The sequence below is a fragment of the Phascolarctos cinereus genome, unplaced genomic scaffold (genome assembly GCF_003287225.1).
Source record: "Phascolarctos cinereus isolate Bilbo 61053 unplaced genomic scaffold, phaCin_HiC Scaffold_5;HRSCAF=322, whole genome shotgun sequence".
NCBI classification, from domain to species: domain Eukaryota; kingdom Metazoa; phylum Chordata; class Mammalia; order Diprotodontia; family Phascolarctidae; genus Phascolarctos; species Phascolarctos cinereus.
Genome location: NW_027555958.1, coordinates 412,570,979 through 412,591,692, shown reverse-complemented (window position 1 = coordinate 412,591,692; position 20,714 = coordinate 412,570,979). Strand labels below are relative to the sequence as shown.

At 35.2% G+C, this 20,714-nt stretch overlaps 1 protein-coding gene across 1 annotated transcript in view; it reads right to left on the bottom strand.

Moving 5' to 3' along the window:
- The window catches only part of COP1 (COP1 E3 ubiquitin ligase), a 202,432-nt gene that overhangs the window by 140,368 nt on the left and 41,350 nt on the right, over window positions 1-20,714 (bottom strand). The window contains exons 4-6 of the mRNA XM_020984279.2: window positions 14,269-14,345; window positions 11,833-11,952; window positions 2,423-2,491 (exon numbers count right to left, since the gene is read on the bottom strand). Coding sequence (XP_020839938.2) covers window positions 2,423-2,491; window positions 11,833-11,952; window positions 14,269-14,345 — 266 coding nt within the window. The remainder of the gene's footprint in view (window positions 1-2,422; window positions 2,492-11,832; window positions 11,953-14,268; window positions 14,346-20,714) is intronic.

Here is a 20,714-nt window from a genome sequence, read left to right as displayed (position 1 = left end):
ATCACATGTGACAATAACTGAAGCAAGTGAAAAACATATTTAAATTTAGGAAGTAACAGCACCAATATTAAAGACAAATTATCTGATATTAAATTTTCTTTTATTATTTCTGCCAGGATACTTTGTCGTATCTTCCTAAAAAGAAAGATATCTACGTTTCCTTAGAAATATCTAGAATATTCTTAAGTCTATCTGCTCATGAGCTAAAGTTTAAGGATTTGTAGTTAAGCTATATCTCCCATTCGCAAAGTTAAAAATGTCAAAGTTATAGAAGTGCCAATAAATGTTTCGGTTTTTAAATTTGTTAAACCTGGCTGCCTAGTCTTTTGTGTAATTTACAATGAAGTCCTAAAAACCACTATCAATCCCAAAAGTGTAAATTAATACACTTCTACATTGATGGGGGGTTAAAAAGAAAAAGACAGAAAAACTTAGAATTTGCATGGCTAAGTAGCCTACAGAAAGAAAATGAGATGTAGTGATCCAAGTCAATCAACAGAAAAAACAAAGACCTTTCAAGTTCTGTGGTATACTCTACAATAGAGCTGTATTAACAACATTTATTGTCATTATATTACATCTTATATGTTAGATATATAAAACTAATAATAATCATAATATCTATTTAATCTACTGATAGCTAGGCCTAGCACAGCACCAATGGGCACGAGCGCTATATCAGAGAATAAAAGGCAAATTAGAGTCATCAAGAAAAGGTGTTTCATTGTCACAATCATTCCCTTACCTTAAGCATGAGATAGATGGCTTGATAAATCTCAGTCCTGATAAATATCTTAAAGTACAACTAGTTAATTAATCCACATTTATTAAGCATCTAATATACAGCAGATACTATGCTAGACACTGAAAAAGAAAGGCAAAAAAGACCCTACCCTCACTGAGCTTTCCATCTACTATGGAAAATAACATACATACTACCTAAATATATACCAAATATATACTAGTGATTATGGGGGCAAACCAATAGCCAGTCTTTTTTTTAAGGAACCCTCACTGAAAATGACAGGCTAGGCTGCTGATTGCTTACTTTCCTTAATGACCTTCTATAAAATGCAGTACTTTTTTCTCTATTTGGGAGAAAAAATGAGACTTCAGCCATTTGCTTGCAGGACTAAAATATAATTTAAAAAAAACCCAAATCTTCACCTAACTAAAGTTAATTTTTATTTTGCTTAAAAAAAAGGAAAAACAAGCTACCAGCTACTAAAGTTCTAAGGTTAGAGTAGGAAAAAGATTCATATGCCACATAAGGAGATGTAAATATAATCATCATAGCATATTCACTAAACAACCCTGGCAAGAAACCACTCCAATGATAACAAAAATAGCATACAATCCAGAGATTAAAAAACCACAACACATGTAAAATGGTACATATTCAGAAAAGCCATCACACAAAGGAACACTAAAAGTGTTGTCACAATGCTTGTTTAAAAATAATAATAATAATAAAGAATTATAATGATTTAATAATATTTAATAATTTTTAAAAGAAATAATTTCTTACCTTTATAGCCTCCTCAAAAGGTGGAGACAGTGAACAAATACCCCTCTTAAACTAATTATAAAGCATAAAAGGCTGAGCTTTGAAAAAAGTAAAGGTTTAAATAAAAAAGATTTTCAAATGGCAGATCTTCACTTAATTTTTTTCTAAAGTAGTAACATCATCCATCATCATCCATCATCATCATCATTACAATAATGTATTTGACCACATTTTCAAATATATAAAAAGTTTGATGAATTTTACAAACTTTAAACAGGGAAATATTTAATATTCTCCGAGTTTTAAAATGATCTTCCATAACATTGTTACTATTACATACCTTCCAAAGGTTAAAATTCCAATGAATAGCTATGATTTTATTTCACTGTACTCTGGGTAATTTACTGTTTTCTTCTCCACAAAATATTCCCAATACCATTTCACATTTCACCTTTCAAATTGTTTAGGCTTTATCTGGTTTCTTTCCTATCCCTCCACCATCCTTAAGAGTGACTACAAATATTAGGGTTGTGCTCTGCCTCTCTTTTCATCCATAACAGATATGATCACAAAACAAATCCTAAATCATTCGATGAAAAATCTCAATCACTTTAATCTTAGGTGAAAAAGATATTTACCCATCTTTACACTCTCATCTTTTCTCCAAAATTCTAGTGCAGGTCTTTAACAACCATTCCTTGACAAACTTTTCAACCCACCTCAAAAGAATCAATCAACTGTATCAACTGAGAAGTTAAAAAATGAAGTGATCAAGAATCTCGCCTTAAAATCTTATTTTTCAAATTTGTTCAACTTAAATATTAACACTGTGCCCACATGAAAAATTTATTACAAAATAAGAAAAGGTAGCAATATTTAAAAAACATTCAGTAAATCAAACACAAAATGATATACCTCTCTTTTATTTCTCCTTGCAACCTTGAGGAATTCCATAAGGATCTGTAATTGGGCAGCATGTGATTCCTATAAAAGAAAACTACATTTTAAAAGAAAAACTTTTGATCACAAATATATTGCTTTTAAAAAGCTCAGCACGAATGGGATAAAAGAGCTTTATATAAATTTTGAAGTATATTTACCACCAATTAAGCTATGTATCATTTTATGCATTCATTTAAAAGCTTCTCATTTGGCAAAAAGGTTTTTAAAAAGTTTCAAAAAAATTATTTCGAAGATTACAAGAGTAGTGGTCTAAATTCAAGAGCAGAGGATTTAGTGTCAAAAAGGGCCCAGCATCCAACCCCTTCATATTTTAGATTAAGAAACAGATTAAGAAATGGTTAAGTGGCTACAGAGGATCAAATAATTAGACCTCTTAGATGATCTGCTTTAATCGGTTCAGTCCCCAGATGAAGAAACCCAGAACCAAAGAATTGAAATGAGGTGACCAAGGATCCACAGGGAAGTCAGCAGACTCTAAATTCATCATAATCTCTACTCCACCAGATTTTAATGGAATATGGTAAATTCAAAACCAGTTCTTTTGGACTACAAGTTCAGTACTATCTTTAAAAAAAAGCAAAACTTTCATTTCCAAACGTTCTTCCCCTACCCAGAGAACCATCTTTTGCAACAATGAATAAAAAGAGAGAAACTAATCAGTTCTGCCATATTAACAAACACACCAACTGAACACATGCAGTGTCTCCAATCTCTGCAAAAACGGAAGCACATTTTCTCATCTGTTTTTCAGAGCCAAGATTGGTTAATAATTAGAAAATATTCTATTTTTGTTTAGTTGTTGTTCTTTCCATTTAAGTTATTGCAGCCATTGTATAAACTATTTTCTGCTTCTGCTCACTTCACTTTGCCTTAGGTAGTCTTCATTTTTGTAATTTCTTACATCATAACAATATTCTACTATATTTATGTGTTAAAGTTTGTTTAATCACTTCCTAATCAATGGTTATCTACTTTTGTTCCCAGTTTTTTGCTACTATAGTGTATATATATACATATATATATATATATATATATATATATATATATATATATGTATATATACTTTGCTATAAATGTCAGTAGAAATTGTACTTTCCTTTCTATCTTTGACCACTCTGAAGTATCTGTCTAGCAGTGAGCTCTCTGGGTCAAAGGGTATGTATGAACACTTAGATAAATTTCTAAATGAAATTCCAAATTACCTTCCAGTATGTTAGAGCAATTTCTGGCTCCATCAAAAGTATACTAATACGTCTATTCTTGCACAACCCCTCCAACATCATCCTTTCTCATCACTGACAATATGCTACAAACCTCAGATTTTCTGACTTGCATTTCTTTTATCATTAGTGATTTGGAACAATCTTTTTTATGGTTAATACTTCGTAATTCTTTAGAGAACTGTTTGCTCATATCCTCTGACTGCTATCCACAAGGAAAAAGCAAACCTCCATCTGAAGTATGTAATATAAAGTTTATTTTCCCCAATCAACTGACTGCCTTCCTCTTTGTCTATCATGTAAAAGTTTTTCCATTTCTTCACTACCCTTTCATGATACCACAATTACACCATAGCTATAATCATAGGAAATAGTGAATTATCCATGACTTCATCAGTATAAGAGATCCACAGTAACTTACAGTTTAGAAATTTCCCTAAACCAAGAGAGAAAACAATCTTTCTATAACTTGGGAGGCACCATGATATGATGGATATAGCACTGGGCTTGACATCAGGAAGGCCTGGGTTAAAATCAGAAAATTATCTTGAATAAGTCACTTAACCTCTCTGTGCCTCATCTTTCTCATTTATAAAACAAAGGATTTGGACTGAATATCCTCTGAGGTCCCCTTCAGCTCTAAATCTATTATGATCTGATGATCTAGGAAATCCTTTAGATTTCATAATTAAATTAATAATTAAATGCCCCTTAGCCACATAACTAATGCACTAATAAGTGTCAGGGGCAGGATTTAACACCCAAGTTCTTCTGGCTGAATGGCCAGTAATCTATCTACCACATATGGCTACCTCTGACCTATACTATGCTGCTTACATAAGAAAACAATGGAAAATGGCAAATCCTTTCTGACTTCAACTTTCCAACTCCTACCTAACCAATTACTCTTACAGAGAATAAAGTTAGTACAGAATCAGTGCAGTTTCAAGAAAAATAACTGATATTCTGAAAGAATTATTCATCCTTAAAATAATCACGTTCCACAGATCTTGTTTAATCATACAAGATGAAAAATTAAAGATAATAAATGGGTTGTTTTTTAGAAAACCAACTTGAAAACTCTATTAAAACTCTACATTCCCATATAAATACTGCAAGAATGCGTAAATGTATGTCTATGGGAAAATGAGGAAGCAAAAAAAAAGTGTTTGTTACTTTAAGATAAGAGAAGAAAAAAATACAAACAATCCAAATCAGTGACTAGAATAAACCAGACATATATCACTCAGATAAAGAAGAACTGTCATTAATTGCCTCTCAGATCAGACAAATCAACTATTTCAGTCTGAACTAGGGACAGAATCACTGTAGATGAGATAATTCATTAGAGAAAAAAGAGAGAAAAATTTTTAAGGTGTTATAGTCACAGTGGCACAGGTGTCACAACTAAAAACTAAAAAAAGATGACAGTCCCTCTTCAATGACAAGCACTGAAAAGAATAAGCAAATCTGAATCAAGATATCAAGTAAAGAAACCCAGTCTCATTCTTCAGTTATAGAAGAAAAATAAAATAGAAGTTTCTAAAAGCACCAAAACTATAATACCCATTGACAAGTGGTTGGTGCTAATCTGTTGATCACATTAAAATATTCATAATAATTAACGAAGCAAAATAAACTGTTAAAGAAAAACAAGGTAACTTGAAGTTAAAGAAGTAAATAAAGTAGATTTTCCCCTGCGTTGAATGTACTGTACTTTTAAAAGTAAATTAAAACCAGCCAGTTTAAACTCTAAGTCGAGTCTCTATTTGTATGCTTCAAAGGTTTTTTCCCCCCACTATCCATTTGCCTTGCCAATGAATGTTCTCAGTTGTAATTAAAATTCCCACTGCATGTTTACTAACATTATTCTCCAAAAGGGTGAAAGTTAGAAACGATGACCAAATATAAAAGAAAAGAAAATACCCAGACATACTGCAATTTTCTTGGCATCTAAAATATATTTCCATTCTCCTATGATGTACTTTGCTTTGTTTGCATGTCTCAAGATGCTATGTTCACTAGTCACAGGCTTTATCTCCATTACATACTGCAAAGCAGGATTTCTTAACATTGGATTCCTGAAACTGCTTTTTCTATTTTGATAATTGTGTGTGTGTGTGTGTGTGTGTGTGTGTATGGCATCCTTTGTAATTCTGTGTATTTTACTTATGCCTTAAAAACATGATTCTGAGAAAGAATACACAGGCTTCAACAGCCTGCCCAAAAGGTCCATGATACAAAAAAAATTAAGAACCCTTCCATAAAGAATTAATATAACAATGTAGCTAACAAATATTCACCTGAGCAACAAGTTCAGAGAGCTCTCTGACAAAGTACTGGCCATGTTATCTTCAAAGTCCATTTATGTACTTAAATTTCCATTCACCAGAAACAGGACTTGAATATGACTACTAAAAAAAAGTGATACTGTGAGCCAATTCAAGGAGAGAGGAAAACAGACTACACAGAATCCCCACACACCTGCCCCTTTGCCTGGGAGGCCCCCCCAAAATGCAGCTAATTCTGTGGGTTAGTAAATCTAGGTCAGTTCATATTGATTAGTTCCAATGACAAAGTAAGGGTCAGCGTAACAAAAAGCAAATACGCAAGAAAATAGAGAAAAATATTTTTGAAAACTATATTAAGAGTAAAGTAAGTCATATTAAAATGTTGATTAAATAATACAAGGGAACATACTATACTTATCAGAATGGAGACCAGTGAGGTCTTTTGGCCCCTCATTAAAGGTAGGAACCAGTGAGCGGACATCATTCTTTACAAACATTTATTATAATTGCAGAATTTTATGAATGGAAGAACCCATAAAGAACATCCAGTACAACCTGCTTGTTTTACAAATGATAAAAATAAAAGAGAGAATGTAACTTATCCCAGAATGCATAACTAGCTAATTGAATAGGAAGACAAAACCCAGGTCTCCTAACTATGAGCTAGTCTATTGTTCTACTAAACCTTGATGCCTGGACATACTTTTACAGTGTCATAAAGTTCATGGCTTCATACAAAGAGACTGCATTAATATTACTTAAAATGAATTACAAATCAAATTCTATAAAGCCACAAATTTATAAAATTCTCATTTAAAAACGATTATCAAGGCTAATGATGAATGCAAAGCGATTTATGAAATACAGATTTCAAGATAATTATTCTTATTAACTTACCCAGTTTTTAAATTTTCTTTATGCTAACATATTTCCTAAAGATATCAGCATAAATGTCCCAAAAGAAATGAGACAATCAAATTTCAATTACAAAGGAAAGAATAACTTGCTTTAGGCATTTTCTAAGTATTTTACATCTTCTCTTTCACCTTGCTAATGACTACTACTTAGTTATTTCACTGCTCTATGAGACAACCACCAGGGGATGATTCATAGGAAGAAGATAAAACCTAATACCCTTACACAGTAACAGCAATACAAACATGACTATGCAATACTGCATGACAGCATAAGAATCTAAAAATTGCATTGATAATCTTAACTTGTAGACTCAAACACTTTGAACTAGATTTGGTATAATGCCAGCTGCAAGCCTAAATATTTTAGAATAATAGGTCATACTAAAACAGTGCTTTAAGGTTTACAAAGCACATTTCTCACAAGAACCCTATGGAGTGGACAATAATAAATAAAATTTATTCAAGAAAACTGTGAAATACTAAATGTGTATAACTGATATTGATGAAGAAAGATGATTCAAAATTGATTTTTTAACAGCCTATTATGCATCAACATGATGCTAGGTGACGGAGAAACCAAGAACAATATGAGTGTCCTTGCCTTCAAAGAGCTGACGTTCTTTAGGGGGGATTCACGATGTACATATCATTACATACAAAAAAAAAAGCATATGTGTATATGCCTATAAATAATACAAGGTAATTTAATGTGATAGCTGTATGATGAGAGAAAGAAATAAAAATACTGCAGAGGCAGAATCAAAACTTTTATATAAATCAATGTTCTTCCCTGGCCTCTACTGCTCTATATAGAATGTAAATTCCTTGAGGGCAAGAACAATCTTGCTTGCTTGTATCTGTATAGTAGTTAAGCACAGCTGCAAGTACATAGTAAGCAAGTGTATCATTCAATTGTATATTCAAGATCTGGCAACTGGCTATGTGGGGTGAGGAGATGGAGGAGGACTCCAAGGTTGAGAATCTGGGTTATATGATCATCCAAAATTAGTCTCTTCATTCATTCCCATACAGCAGTTAAAAATTAATGTTTTTCATTCAATATCTTAATATCAAATAGTTCATTGTTTTTAACTTCATACATTTATTAAGTACTGGCTTTATCAGTCAATTAACTAGCTTTAAGTGCCTGCTTTGTACCAGTCACAATGCTAAGCACTAGGAATACAAAAAAAAAAGCAAAAGATACTCCCTTAAGGAGCTAAAAGCCTAATAGGAGAGACAACATGCAAACAATTATTTACAAACAAAAAGCATATGGGATATACTGGAGATAATCAATAGATGGAAGGCACCAGCATTTAGGACAATCAGAAACAGCTTTCTGTAGAAGGTGAGATTTTAGCTGGAATTTGAAGGAAGCTAAGAAGTCAAAAGATGAAAATGAGAGAAAGAATTTCAGGCACAGAGAAACAACTAGCAAAAATTCATGGAGTTGGGAGATCCAGTGTCTTCTGCAAGGAATAGGAAGGGAGCCAGTTATCACAGGATCACCGAGCATTTGGGTGGGAAGGAAGGGTGGCACAAGGTATAAAACACTGGAAAGATAAAAAGTGGTTATCAGGTTCAAAGGGCTTTGAATGCCAAACTGAGAATTTTATATTTATATTTGATCCTAAAGATGAGAGAGAACCACAGGAGTTTAATGTATAAGGGGGTGACATGGAAGATCAATTTTAATAGCTGAGTGGAGGATGGAATGGAAAGGAGAGAAACTTGAGGCAGGGAGACCAACCAGAAAGCTGTTATAATAGATGAGGGCCTGACACTATTTGAGGATAGGAGGAGGCATATACAAGAGACATAATGAAAGCAAAATCAACAGCACTTGGCAACAGAATGGATATAGGGGGTGACAATTTCAAGGCAAGGAAGAAGAGAAGAAACAAGAATGTAAGTGCCTAGTATGTGCTGGGCATAGTATGGGCAGCTAGGTAGCACAGCAGATACAAGTGCTGAGCCTGGAGTCAGGAAGACTGCTCTCCATGAGTTCAAAACTGGCCTCAGATACTAACTAGCTGTGTGATCCTGGAAAAGTCACTTAACCCTGTTTGCCTCAGTTTTCTCATCTATAAAGTAAGGTGAAGAAGGAAACAGCAAACCACTCCACTGTCTTTTCCAAGAAAACCCCAAATGGGGGGTAACGCAGAGTCGGACACAACTGAAATGACTGAACAATGACAACATGTTCCAGGCACTGTGCTAAGCCCTTCACAGATATTTTAACAACCCTGCGAGGCAAGATTGTAATCCTTTTACATTTGAGGAAACTGAGGCAGAGGTCAACTGTTGTGCCCAGGGTCACACTGCTAGTAAGTAGATGAAATAGATTTGAAGTCACGTTTTCCTGACTCCAGGCCCAGGGTACTATTCAGTGTGCCACCTAGCTGTCTCCTGGCTGACACCTAGGTTGTAAGCCTCTGTGATAAGGAAAACCATGGTCCCCTCAACAGTAAAAGGGGAAAAAAATAAGGAAAGAGGGGAGGGGAGAAACAAGTACAGTTTTGAACATACTGAGTTTAAGATGCTTCAGAACATCCAATATGATATATGCAATAGGTAGGTGGAGATGCCATATATAATCAGTGACACAAAATGAGCTCTGAATAAAGCTAGAGAGTCCAACGGATAAAGATGAGGAGAGAAAGCATTCACAGCAGGGGTTTGAAATATCCTGAATAGGAAAAAAGCAAGTCAGTTCAACTAGAAGCAGAGTACCTAAGGGAGAGTAATGTGTAATCCATTTAAAAAGGAAGGTTGGAGCATTAAAGGCTTTAAATATCAGATGAATTTGTATTTAATCTAGAGCAGTGGCTTCGAACCTTTTTTGTATAATAGAGTTCTTTGGAAGTCTGTTGAAGCCTATGAAGGTCAGAATAATTTTTCAAAAGCATAAAGTAAATTATATACAAAGGAAATTAATTATATTGAAATGAAGTTATCAAAATGATTTTTTTTAATTTGTTAAAACACTCCTCCCACCCCACCCCCATCAGAGATAACAGAGAGTCACTGAAGCCTCTTGACTTGGGCACTGGTAAGCAGTCACATCTATCTATGCTTTAGAAAGACAACTCTGAAATCAGAGTAGGGGACAGAAGGGAGAGAGAAGACTTGAGGAAAGGGAACCAACTAGAAGGTTTTTACAATGGTCTAGACAAGAAAAGGGCCTGGTCTAGGGTAGTGATGATACAAGCAGAGAGAACAGAACCAACAGAAGAGTCATGGTCTGGAGGTTTGCCAAGCCTTTATTCAGAGTAGTTCATCAGTCCACAGAAATGGAAGACTGGAATTCAAAGAAAGAGATCTAGACTGAATATATAGATTTGGAAGCAATCTCTGAAAACATGGAGAGAAGAGATGTCAGACCCCTGTGAGCAGGCACGTTTAAGAGGCAGTAGGTAAGAATGTTCCAGCGAAGTAGACTGCAAAGGAATAGTCAGACAGGCAAAGAAGAGAATGAGAAGTGTCACAGAAGCCAAGAGAAGGGGAAGTGATCAAATATGTCTAAGAAATACAAAGATGAAAAAATGAATGAAAACAATGAATGTTTATTGACTGACTACACTCTGAACCTAACGATAAAAGGCAGCTTTTCCACTGGAAGGACAGCTATATAACAAAGTTTTAACATTTCTTGTTTAAGATTTCAAAGTGGGGGCAGCTAGGTGGTGCAGTGAGTAGAGCTCTGGGGTCAGGAGAACCTGAGTTCAAATTCAACCTCATACACTTACTAGCTGTGTGACACCGGGCAAGTCACTTAACTCCAAAGGCCTCACCAAAAAGAAAAAAAAAAGATTTCAAAGTGCTTTAAAAAGAACATAATGGCCATGATGTGATTAAGCATATATACAAAAATGCAGTTCTCAAAAGCTATCTCTAAATCAAATTTAACTTTTTCTCAATTTCCCCACTAATATCAACTACTATAGTGTTCAAAATATATTTTTGTGGGCACTAAAATGAAAACTCTTTCAATAGGAATGTATATACATACACGCATATGTATATGCTGAAAAATAAGACTGAATACAAGCAGTACTCAAATCTTATGTGGGCCAAATTTTAGGCAGTGGGGGAGGGGGCATAGCTTTTATTGAGACTAATACAAAATATAAGCAATTGAGATTTATTACTACCAAAAAAGACTTTGTTCCTAAAACACATAATCACATTTCTTAGTTGGAAAGGACTTCACTGGACACCTAGTCTGACCCATACTCCAAAAAGAATCCTCTAAGTGAAGAGAAATCCACTAGTTCCAAAGGTAACCCATTCAACTTTTTGATAGTTATAAATGTTAGGAGTTTTTTCCTTATGTTGAGTTGAAATACATTTCTCTATTAACCTTTACTCTACCCTCTGAGCCTAGTTCTAGCTACTGGGATCACGGAAAAACAATTTAAATGTGTTTTTACCTATCAACCTTTTTAAAGACTGCATCCATATCTCCTCTTCAGTCTTTTATTCTTTGGGCTAAACATTCATCTCCAGGTCCTTTAACCAATTCTTCATCTAACACTGTTTTTGAGACCCCTTCACCATCAAGGTTAACCTTCTCTGAATAAGTGCAGATTGTCAATGTCCCTTCTGAAATGTGGCACCCATCAGTAGTAGACCCAATAATCCAGACATGTTTAAGTGATGCAGAGTACAACAGCCTTGTTTACTTATTCCATTTATTTTCAGCAAAAAGAAATTAATTTTGATAGTTGCCTTTTGATTCAAGAGGGGGTGCTAATGAAAATAAGAAATGATTTTGCCTGCCTGAACTGGAAAAAAGGTAGATTGAATTACATCATCTTCCTACTTCTAAAACTATTCCCATATCTATTTAAATAACAAACCTGATATAGGGCAAGATTAAAGAAAAAACAAGAAAAACAAAAAACAAACCAAAAAACCCTTCCACTTACTGCCTCCAGCTGTTTTTTCTTTTGCACAAGTAGTTCCAGCATCAGGTTGACATTGGGTAAGTCAAGGTTATCTTGATCAGTTCCCAATAAATCTTGAAATATCTGCCACCTGTGGCCATTCTGAAATAGCAGAAATGAAAAGAGAGAGGAAATACAAAACCTTAACTAACAAAAAGTATATTCTACATGCTTCTATAATATATTTTTAAATTATAAGATTCCATTATGCTTTTTATGCTGTCTTCAAAAACATACTACTACCACATTCCAAGCCACTGATTCCCTGCCAATGGCTCAACATTGCCTTCTGGATGAAATTTAAACATTCTGTCTTCACCCTCATGGCTATGTCCTTCTACTTTCATAGCAAAAATCTTGACTCTTCTTCATTTGCACCTTCATGCCAAAAATAATCAAACCGGTCATTCATTCTTAAATAAAGTGATAAACTGCTAATTATTATTATTCTAGAACATACACAAAAAAGATGCATTAATTAAATCTCTAAGTTAGAAAGCTATTTCAAGATTTTATATTTTAATAAAAAGTGTCTTTAGTGCTCCATTAAGTTCACTGAGAAAACTCAGTTGCTTTGAAGCCAATAACTGAACATTTTCTGTAAGAACCTAGGAGGGATATTCTCTCTCCATCCAGACAAGGAGGGCTGTAGCTCTGATCTAAAAAACAGAATGCCCTTCCTCTTTCCCAAAAAGCTCCTCTTCCCTCAAGTAAAAGCTACACATGCTCACTACCTTGGCTTGAATATGTCTACCCCTATGGCAAGTGATAGAATATATGTAAATCTTAAATCACCTAGGGTTTAAGGTTCTGAAGATAGAAGCCTATGACTAAGACACTACACCACTGATGCTAGAAGCAAAGAAACAAAAAATTGATCCAATTCTCATCCCAGAGACAGGCATAGACTGAGGCCCAACTACTTAATAAGCACTTCAGTCCTTAGTACTTTTTTAAAGCACTAATTATTGTGTTTCATAAAGAAGTATACATTTATATATATAAGATCTGTTGTAAAGTTTCTGTTCAATAGAAATTTGGAACAATTTCCATAAACCTTTAAATATCTCTCAAACTATAAAATATACAACTAAAGAGTAAATAATGCAAGACTCTAGTGAAATGTAATATAGAGAAATGAATAAAGTTATGAGAAAATTATTTTTCATATGACTTGGGTCTAATCAGAACAGTCTGTTAGATAGAAATAAAATATTTTCTTAGAGCTAAGGATTTTGTGTTTTGCAAATTTTAATGTTAATAGTTAAAATCTGATATTGTTCAAGTTTGAGGTGTTCTCATATGCACTGCTGTACAACATTCATTCCAGAAATGTTTATCAGAAGGCTACTCTGTGTAAAACATTCTATCATTATAAACAAAAATTAAGAAATGGCATTGGTCCTTGATGAGTTTATACTCTCACAGGAAGCACATTCTCCTGAATTGTTAGTCATATTAAATATAAGCAGTGCCATTGCTTACACTGCCAAAAATCTACAATAAAGGGAATTCATTTTCACTTTCTGATCAAATTGACAGATGATCTGAAGGATTGGTGTACAAATGCAGGAGGAAGTTCTTTAAAACCCTCAATATTTCATTGCTTACTCATCTAGGAGCATGATTGGGACCATGTTTTAGTTTCATAGGCTATACTCTATTGAATTAAACAGACTTGACTTTAATTTAATTCCAGATCAGATTATCTGAATAAAATATGTGAAAGGACTCCAAAGAGTAAAAATCACACTAAGTTGGTTATTCAGCACAATAAAAACAGCAGTATTTTTTAAAAGAATGTTTAAAGGATGAGTTATTACTGGAATTATTATTATTGCTAATGATAATGTGAGCTCAAATAGTTCTTTCAAGGGTCTATTTGATGAGATACTGTATAGTTCCTTCACCCAAATGTAAGTTAGAACCCATTTAGGACCAGTCCTCCCAAATACAAGATTTTTGGAGAGATTATCAAAAATCTTTTCTCACAGTAATTTCATCTTCTTTTCCTCAATCTCAATTCTTTTCTTCAAAATCCCATTTCATTCTCATTAGGGCTTATTCTAATCAAATTCAATACTTATTAAGTGGCTGCTACTAAAAGCACAATTGACTAGGCACTTATGTAGTTAAAAAAAGGCTGACTAAAAATTTGGTCATTGTTTTCACAGATTTTAAAGTTTAAGGAGACTAACTTTACCCATTAATTGCTCCAGATAGTCACAAACAAAATAAGTAATACAAATTACTATAAGTAGGTAATTCTTAAAATTTTATTTGGAAAATCCTATAGAGACCAAACAATTTCCTTCAGTTAGATCAATGATAAATTATTCTAATCTCCTTAAGATTAAACTGTTAGGTAAAAACAAAATGAGTTATAAAATGTAGTTTAAAAAAAGAGTTGAAACATACGGTGCTACTCACTGAATGGTCCAACTTGAACCTCTTTTCCTCAAATCTTTGCTTCTGTTTGAGAATGAGTTCATTCACTGGGAAGAAAAAGAATTTATCATTTTATATGTATCAGGCTTGGCTATTTTAATTGGCTGAATCATTTTAATTTCATAAACACAAAACATACAATAATTTACATAAAGCAGAAAATATGGACTTTTTCTCTTGCTTTGTTTACTATTAACCATTTCAAAGAATGGGCAAATCTACTGAAATAAACATAATACCTGTTCAGTAATACACAAGATTTAGCAGCTTCTACATTAAGGGATTGGAGGGTATGAAATATGATATTCCAGAGATTAAAGGAGCTAGGATTAAGACCAAGAATCATTTACCCAGAAAAACTGAGTATAATCCTTCAAGGGGAAAAAAATGCATATGCAATGAAATAGAGGACTTTCAAGCATTCTTGATGAAAAGACCAGAGCAGAATAGAAAATCTGACTTTCAGTTACAAAACTGAAGAGAAGAATGAAAAAGTAAACAGGAAAGAGAAATGATAAAGGACTTATTAAAGTTGAACTGTTTTCATTCTTACATGGAAAGATAATATTTGTAACTCATAAGACCTTTCTCAGTATTAGGGTAGTTGGAGGAGAAAAAATTATATGGATAGATAGATAGACAGACAGACAGACAGACAGACACAGACAGAGGGTACACGGTGAGCTGAATATGAAGGGATGATTGCTAAAAAATAAAACTAAGGGGTGGAATATTACTGTACTATTAAAAGGGATAGAATTCAGATGTGGTCTAACCATGGTTAGTATACCATGACTGCTATCTACATATTTCTGGACATTATGTTTCTAATAATGTAGACTAAAACTGTTTGACTTGCTTTGGTTACCACATCACACTTATTAAGCTTGCAGTACAATGAAATCCCTAGGATTTTCTCATATGAACTGTTGTTTATTTATGCCTGTCTATTTCTATCCTTGCTGAGGGAAGAGGAAGACCCTTAAGGGAAGGAAGGGAAACAAACTGTCTCCAACTAGTAGCTCAGGATCCACTAATGGATCTCAAAGCCTGAAAAGATCTCTAACATCACTAAGTCAGTTACCACTCTAATATCCCAATCATGTGTCTCGACTTCTTAGCAGTCATATTACCAACCCATTAGCAGATGTCAGTGTCAAAACACAAACACACATATGCATGCGTGCACGTGCGCACCTCCCCCCCAATAATCTCAAGCCTTTGGACAAAAAAATGGTAACTACAAACAAAAAAAGTGGGTTTTCCTATTATATACTATCTTATTCTCGATTTGCCTATACTGTATTACTTGGACTTACACAGGTAAATAATATTAATGCATAATTATGTCTCAGTCACTGTATTAAATCTTTATGCCTTTGCTCCCCAATTATAAGGCCTTGTCTTCTGGGGCAGCTAGGTGGCAGAGTGGATAGAGTTCCAGGCCTGGAGTCAAGAAGTCCCCTTTTCCAGAGTTCAAATCTGGCCTCAGACTTTTACTAGCTGTGTGATCCTGGACAGGTCACTTAGCCCTATATGTCTCAGTCTTCTTATCTGTAAAACGAGCTGGAGAAAACAAATGACAAACCATTCTAGTATCTCTGCCAAGAAAAACCCCAAATGTGGTCAGGAAGAATCAAACACGACTGAAAAATAACTAAACAACAACAACAAAATCATTTGGAAAGGGACTACGGGACTATTTCTTTACACAGGAAAACCATATTTATACAAGCATATCTATGTCTCCTCATCTATAAGATCACAGATTGGGCTTCAAGTATTAAATCTTTGGTGCTATGAAATGATGCAGAGTAAAATGTGCAGAACCAGAAGAACAACACATACAACAACTACAATACTACGAAGAGAAACAACTCTGAAAGACTTAATAATTCTGATCAACGCAATGACCAACCATGACTCCAAAGGACTAACGATGATGAATGATACCCAGCTCCTGAGAGAAAAGTAATGGACTCAAGGTGCAAAGGAGATACACATTTTCAGACAGAACCACTGTTTGGATTTGTTTTGCTTGACTATACTAATTTGTTACAAAGAAGGTTGGGGTTTTTTAAATTTTTTTAATGGAGGAGTAGAAAGAAAAGGAGAGCTAATAATGATGATGGTGACAGTGATAGTGACGACAAGACTTCCTGCCTGAATGATGGCTGTCTGAATGAAAGTCAAATAAGTGAGCTCCTCAACAGCTACTCCAGTAAGAAGTAGGAAAAAGGGGGGCGGAGCCAAGATGGCAGAGTGAAAGCAGTGACTTGCTTGAGCTCTCCCCCAAACCCCTCCAAATACTCATAAAAAATGGCTCTAAATAAATTCTGAAGCAGCAGAACCCACAAAAAGACAGAGTGAAACAAATTTCCAGCCCAAGACAACCCGGATGATTGATCAGAAAGGTGTATCACACAGGGCTGGGAGCGCAGCGCAGCGTGGGTGCGCAGGCCACAGCAAACCTGGAGCAGGCCTCAGATGACTGTATCGCAGGCAGCTGTGGAGGTTTCCAGACTCCTCAACCCACTAATGCTAAAGACAACTTAGAAGGTCAGTGGGAAAAGTCTGTTTCTGTCGGTGGTCAGAGAGGAAGGCGGGGTCTCAGCTCCATTCCCAAGAGTGTGGTCCTGGGTGGGGGCGGGAGGCAGCAGCTGCTTCCCGAGCTTCCGGCCAACAGACTGAGGGGGAATCCAGTGCCTGATCAGAGAGGGACTGCAGGGATCTCTTTGCCAGTGCTCAGGAAGGAATCTCTTGCTTTGCCCGTGTGTGGATCTGGGTCACAGTTCTGGGCGGCAGTGCTGGGGTGAGGAGGAGCACTGGCGTGGTGGAGCTTGTAGTGGCTGTGGAGAGGAACCCCTCCTCACAGTTACGGGACAGAAAGGAATACTTGTGGTCACAGGCCAGGAAAGGAGTAAACACCTCCCCTTATCATACCACCTTGGAAGAACTGAAAATTTACAGGTCCCTAAGTATCTCTGAAAACAGCTACACAAACCCCTGAAGCTTGGGACAGTACACTCTCCACATTGGAAGCAGACTCTTACCTTAACAAGAGTTTAAAACTCAAGTAATTGGCTGGGATCATGAGCAAGCAGCGCAAAAAGAGTCAGACTATATTATCTTACTTTGGTGAAAAGAAGATCAAAATATACAACCAGAAGAAGACAACAAAGTCAAAGCTCCTACATCCAAAGCCTCCAAGAAAAATATGAATCAGTCCCAGGCCTTGGAAGAGCTCAAAAGGGATTTTGAGAAGCAAGTAAGGGAAGTAGAGGAAAAACTGGGAAGAGAAATGAGAGTGATGCAAGAAAATCATGAAAAACAAGTCAACAGCTTGCTAAAGGAGACCCAAAAAAATACTGAAGAAAATAACACCTTAAAAAACAGCCTAACCCAAATGGCAAAAGAGGTCCAAAAAGCCAATGAGGAGAAAATGCCCTAAAAAGAAAAATTGGCCAAATGGAAAAGGAAGTCCAAAAGATTACTGAAGAAAATACTTCCTTAAAAATTAGAATAGAGCAATTGGAAGCAGTGACTTTATGAGAAATCAAGACACTGTAAAACAAATCCAAAAGAATGAAAAATTAGAAAACAATGTGAAATATCTCATTGGAAAAACAACTGACCTGGAAAATAGATCCAGGAAAGAGAATTTAAAAATTATTGGACTATCTGAAAGCCATGACCAAAAAAAGAGCCTAGACATCATCTTTCAAGAAATTATCAAGGAAAACTGCCCTGATTATTGAACCAGAGGGCAAAATAGAAATTGAAAGAATCCACAGATCTCCTCCTGAAAGAGATCCCCAAAGGAAAACTCCTAGGAATATTATAGCCAAATTCCAGAGTTCCCAGGTCAAGGAGAAAATATTACAAGCTGCCAGAAGGAAACAATTCAAGTACTGTGGAAACACAATCAGGATAACACAAGATTTAGCAGCTTCTACATTAAAGGACCGCAGGACATGGAATATAACATTCCGGAGGGCAAAGGAGATAGGATTACAACCAAGAATCATCTACCCAGCAAAACTGAGTATAATCCTTCAGGGGAAAAATGGTCATTCAGTGAAATAGAGGACTTTCAAGCATTCCTGATGAAAAGACCAGAGCTGAATAGAAAATTTGACTTTCAAATACAGGACTCAGTGGAACATGAAGAGGTAAACAGGAAAGAGAAATCATAAGAGACTTATTACGATTGAACTGTTTACATTCCTGCATGGAAAGATGATATTTATAACTCATGAGAACTTTGTCAGTATTAGGGTAGTTGAAGGAAAAAAACTGTATATATGTATGTAAGGACAGATAGATAGATAGATAGATAGATAGATAGATAGATAGATAGATAGATAGATAGAGGGCACAGGGTGAGTTGAAGATTAAGGGGTCATATCTGGAGAATAAAATTAAGGGATGAGAGAGGATATACTAGAGAAGAAAGGGAGAGGTAGAATGGGGTAAATTATCTCACAAAAAAAAACAGAAAAGAAAAGTCTCACAGTGGAGGGGAAACAGGGGAAGGTGAGAGGGAATGAGGGAATCTTATTCTCATAGGATTTGGCTTAAGGAGGAATAACATACACATTCAATTGGGTATGGAAATCTGTCTTACCCTACCAGAAAATAGGGGGAGAAAGGGACAAGAAAGCAGGGGGGTGATAGAGAGGAGGGCAGACTGGGAAAGAGGGCAATCAGAAGCAAATACTTCTGAGAAGGGACAGGGTCAAAAGAAAGAATAGAATAAATGGGAGGGCAGGATAGGATCAAGGGAAATAGACTTAGTTTTTCACAACATGTCTACTAGGAAGTGTTTTGCATAACTGCACATGTACAACTTATATTGAGTTGCTTGCCTTTTCAATGAGGGTGGGTGGGTGGGGAGGGAGGAAGGGAGAAAAATTGGAACTCAAAGTTTTAAAAACACATGTTTAAAAAAAATATTTTCATATGCAACTGGGAAATAAGAAATACAGGAAATGGGGTACAGAAGTCTATCCTGCTCTACAGGAAAATAGAAGGGGAAGGGGATAAGAGAAGGGAGGGGAGAGAGATAGAAGAGAAGGTAGACCAGGGGAAGGGGTATTCAGAATGCATGCCATCTTGGGGTGGGGGGAGGGGTGAGAAATTTGAAACTCAAAAACTTGTGGAAGTGAATACTGAAAACTAAAAATAAATAAATTTATATTTAAAAAAAAGAAGTAGGAAAAAAAATTACACCAGGGTGAATGATGTTCAAGAAACCAAATAAGGCCTTATTTTCAGGAATTAGTGATACCTTATAAGGGGATGCCTTAGATTGCCTCTTATATTCTGAAGAAAATACTGGAGACTGTGGTATATGAAACTAGTGGAATGTTACTATGCCATAAGAAAGGAAGAAAGAGATAATTTCAGAGAATCCAGGAAAGTATGAAATGAAGCAGAATGAAATTAATAGAACCAAGAGAACAATTTAGAAAATGACAACATCATAAAGAAACAAATTCTTAAAACCAAAAAAAAGAATATTTAAAATACCTACCATCAGAAACTGAGAAAACAGAAGAGAAAATTTAAGAATCACCAAAATCCTTGAAATCAAAGACCAAAAAAAAAACAAAACAAAAACAACTTCCCAGATCTACTAGAACCAAGGGAACAAAGTGAAAATAGAAAGAATCTACCAATCACCTGTTGAAAGAAACCACAAACAGAAAAGTCCCAAGAATGTTATTGGAAAGATATTAATCTTTCCAAAAGGCAAAGCAAAAAAATAATTCTTTAACCTGCAGAAAAAAAATTCAAATACCAAGAAACCATAGTCATGATCAAACAAATCTTGGCCACAACTTACCTAAAGGAGAGAAAATCATAGAATATAACATACAAAAAGGCAAAAGATAACCACTTAAACCCAAGAATAACTTATCCTGTAAAAGTGATCACACAGGAGGAAAAATGGACTTTAAATAGAATAGGGAACTTTCAATCATTCTTAATGAAAATACCAAAGGAGAGGACACAATATGAAATGCAAAGACTGCAGGCTAGAGAAACATAGGAAGGTAAATACATAGAATAATTAGAGGGGACCAAACAACGGAGAAGGGATGTGTTATGTCTTCACGGGTTACAGAGAGAAGGAAATAAAACAAAAACAAGGCCTGAGTGACGGTCTTTTTCAGTTTTTTAAATGAAATAAAATGTACAGAAAAGAACACAGTATGGAATAAATGAGGAAGAACACAGGAGCTTACTATTTCAGATAAATGGGGCACATAAGAAGAAAAGTCTATAAACATAAAGAAAGTAGTCTGGGGAACAGTATCACATGACCCCATCTGAACAAAACAAAGAAGGAATGAAAACACACACATACACACAGAGAGACATACAAGGTTCGGTGTGTAACTCAACAGAGA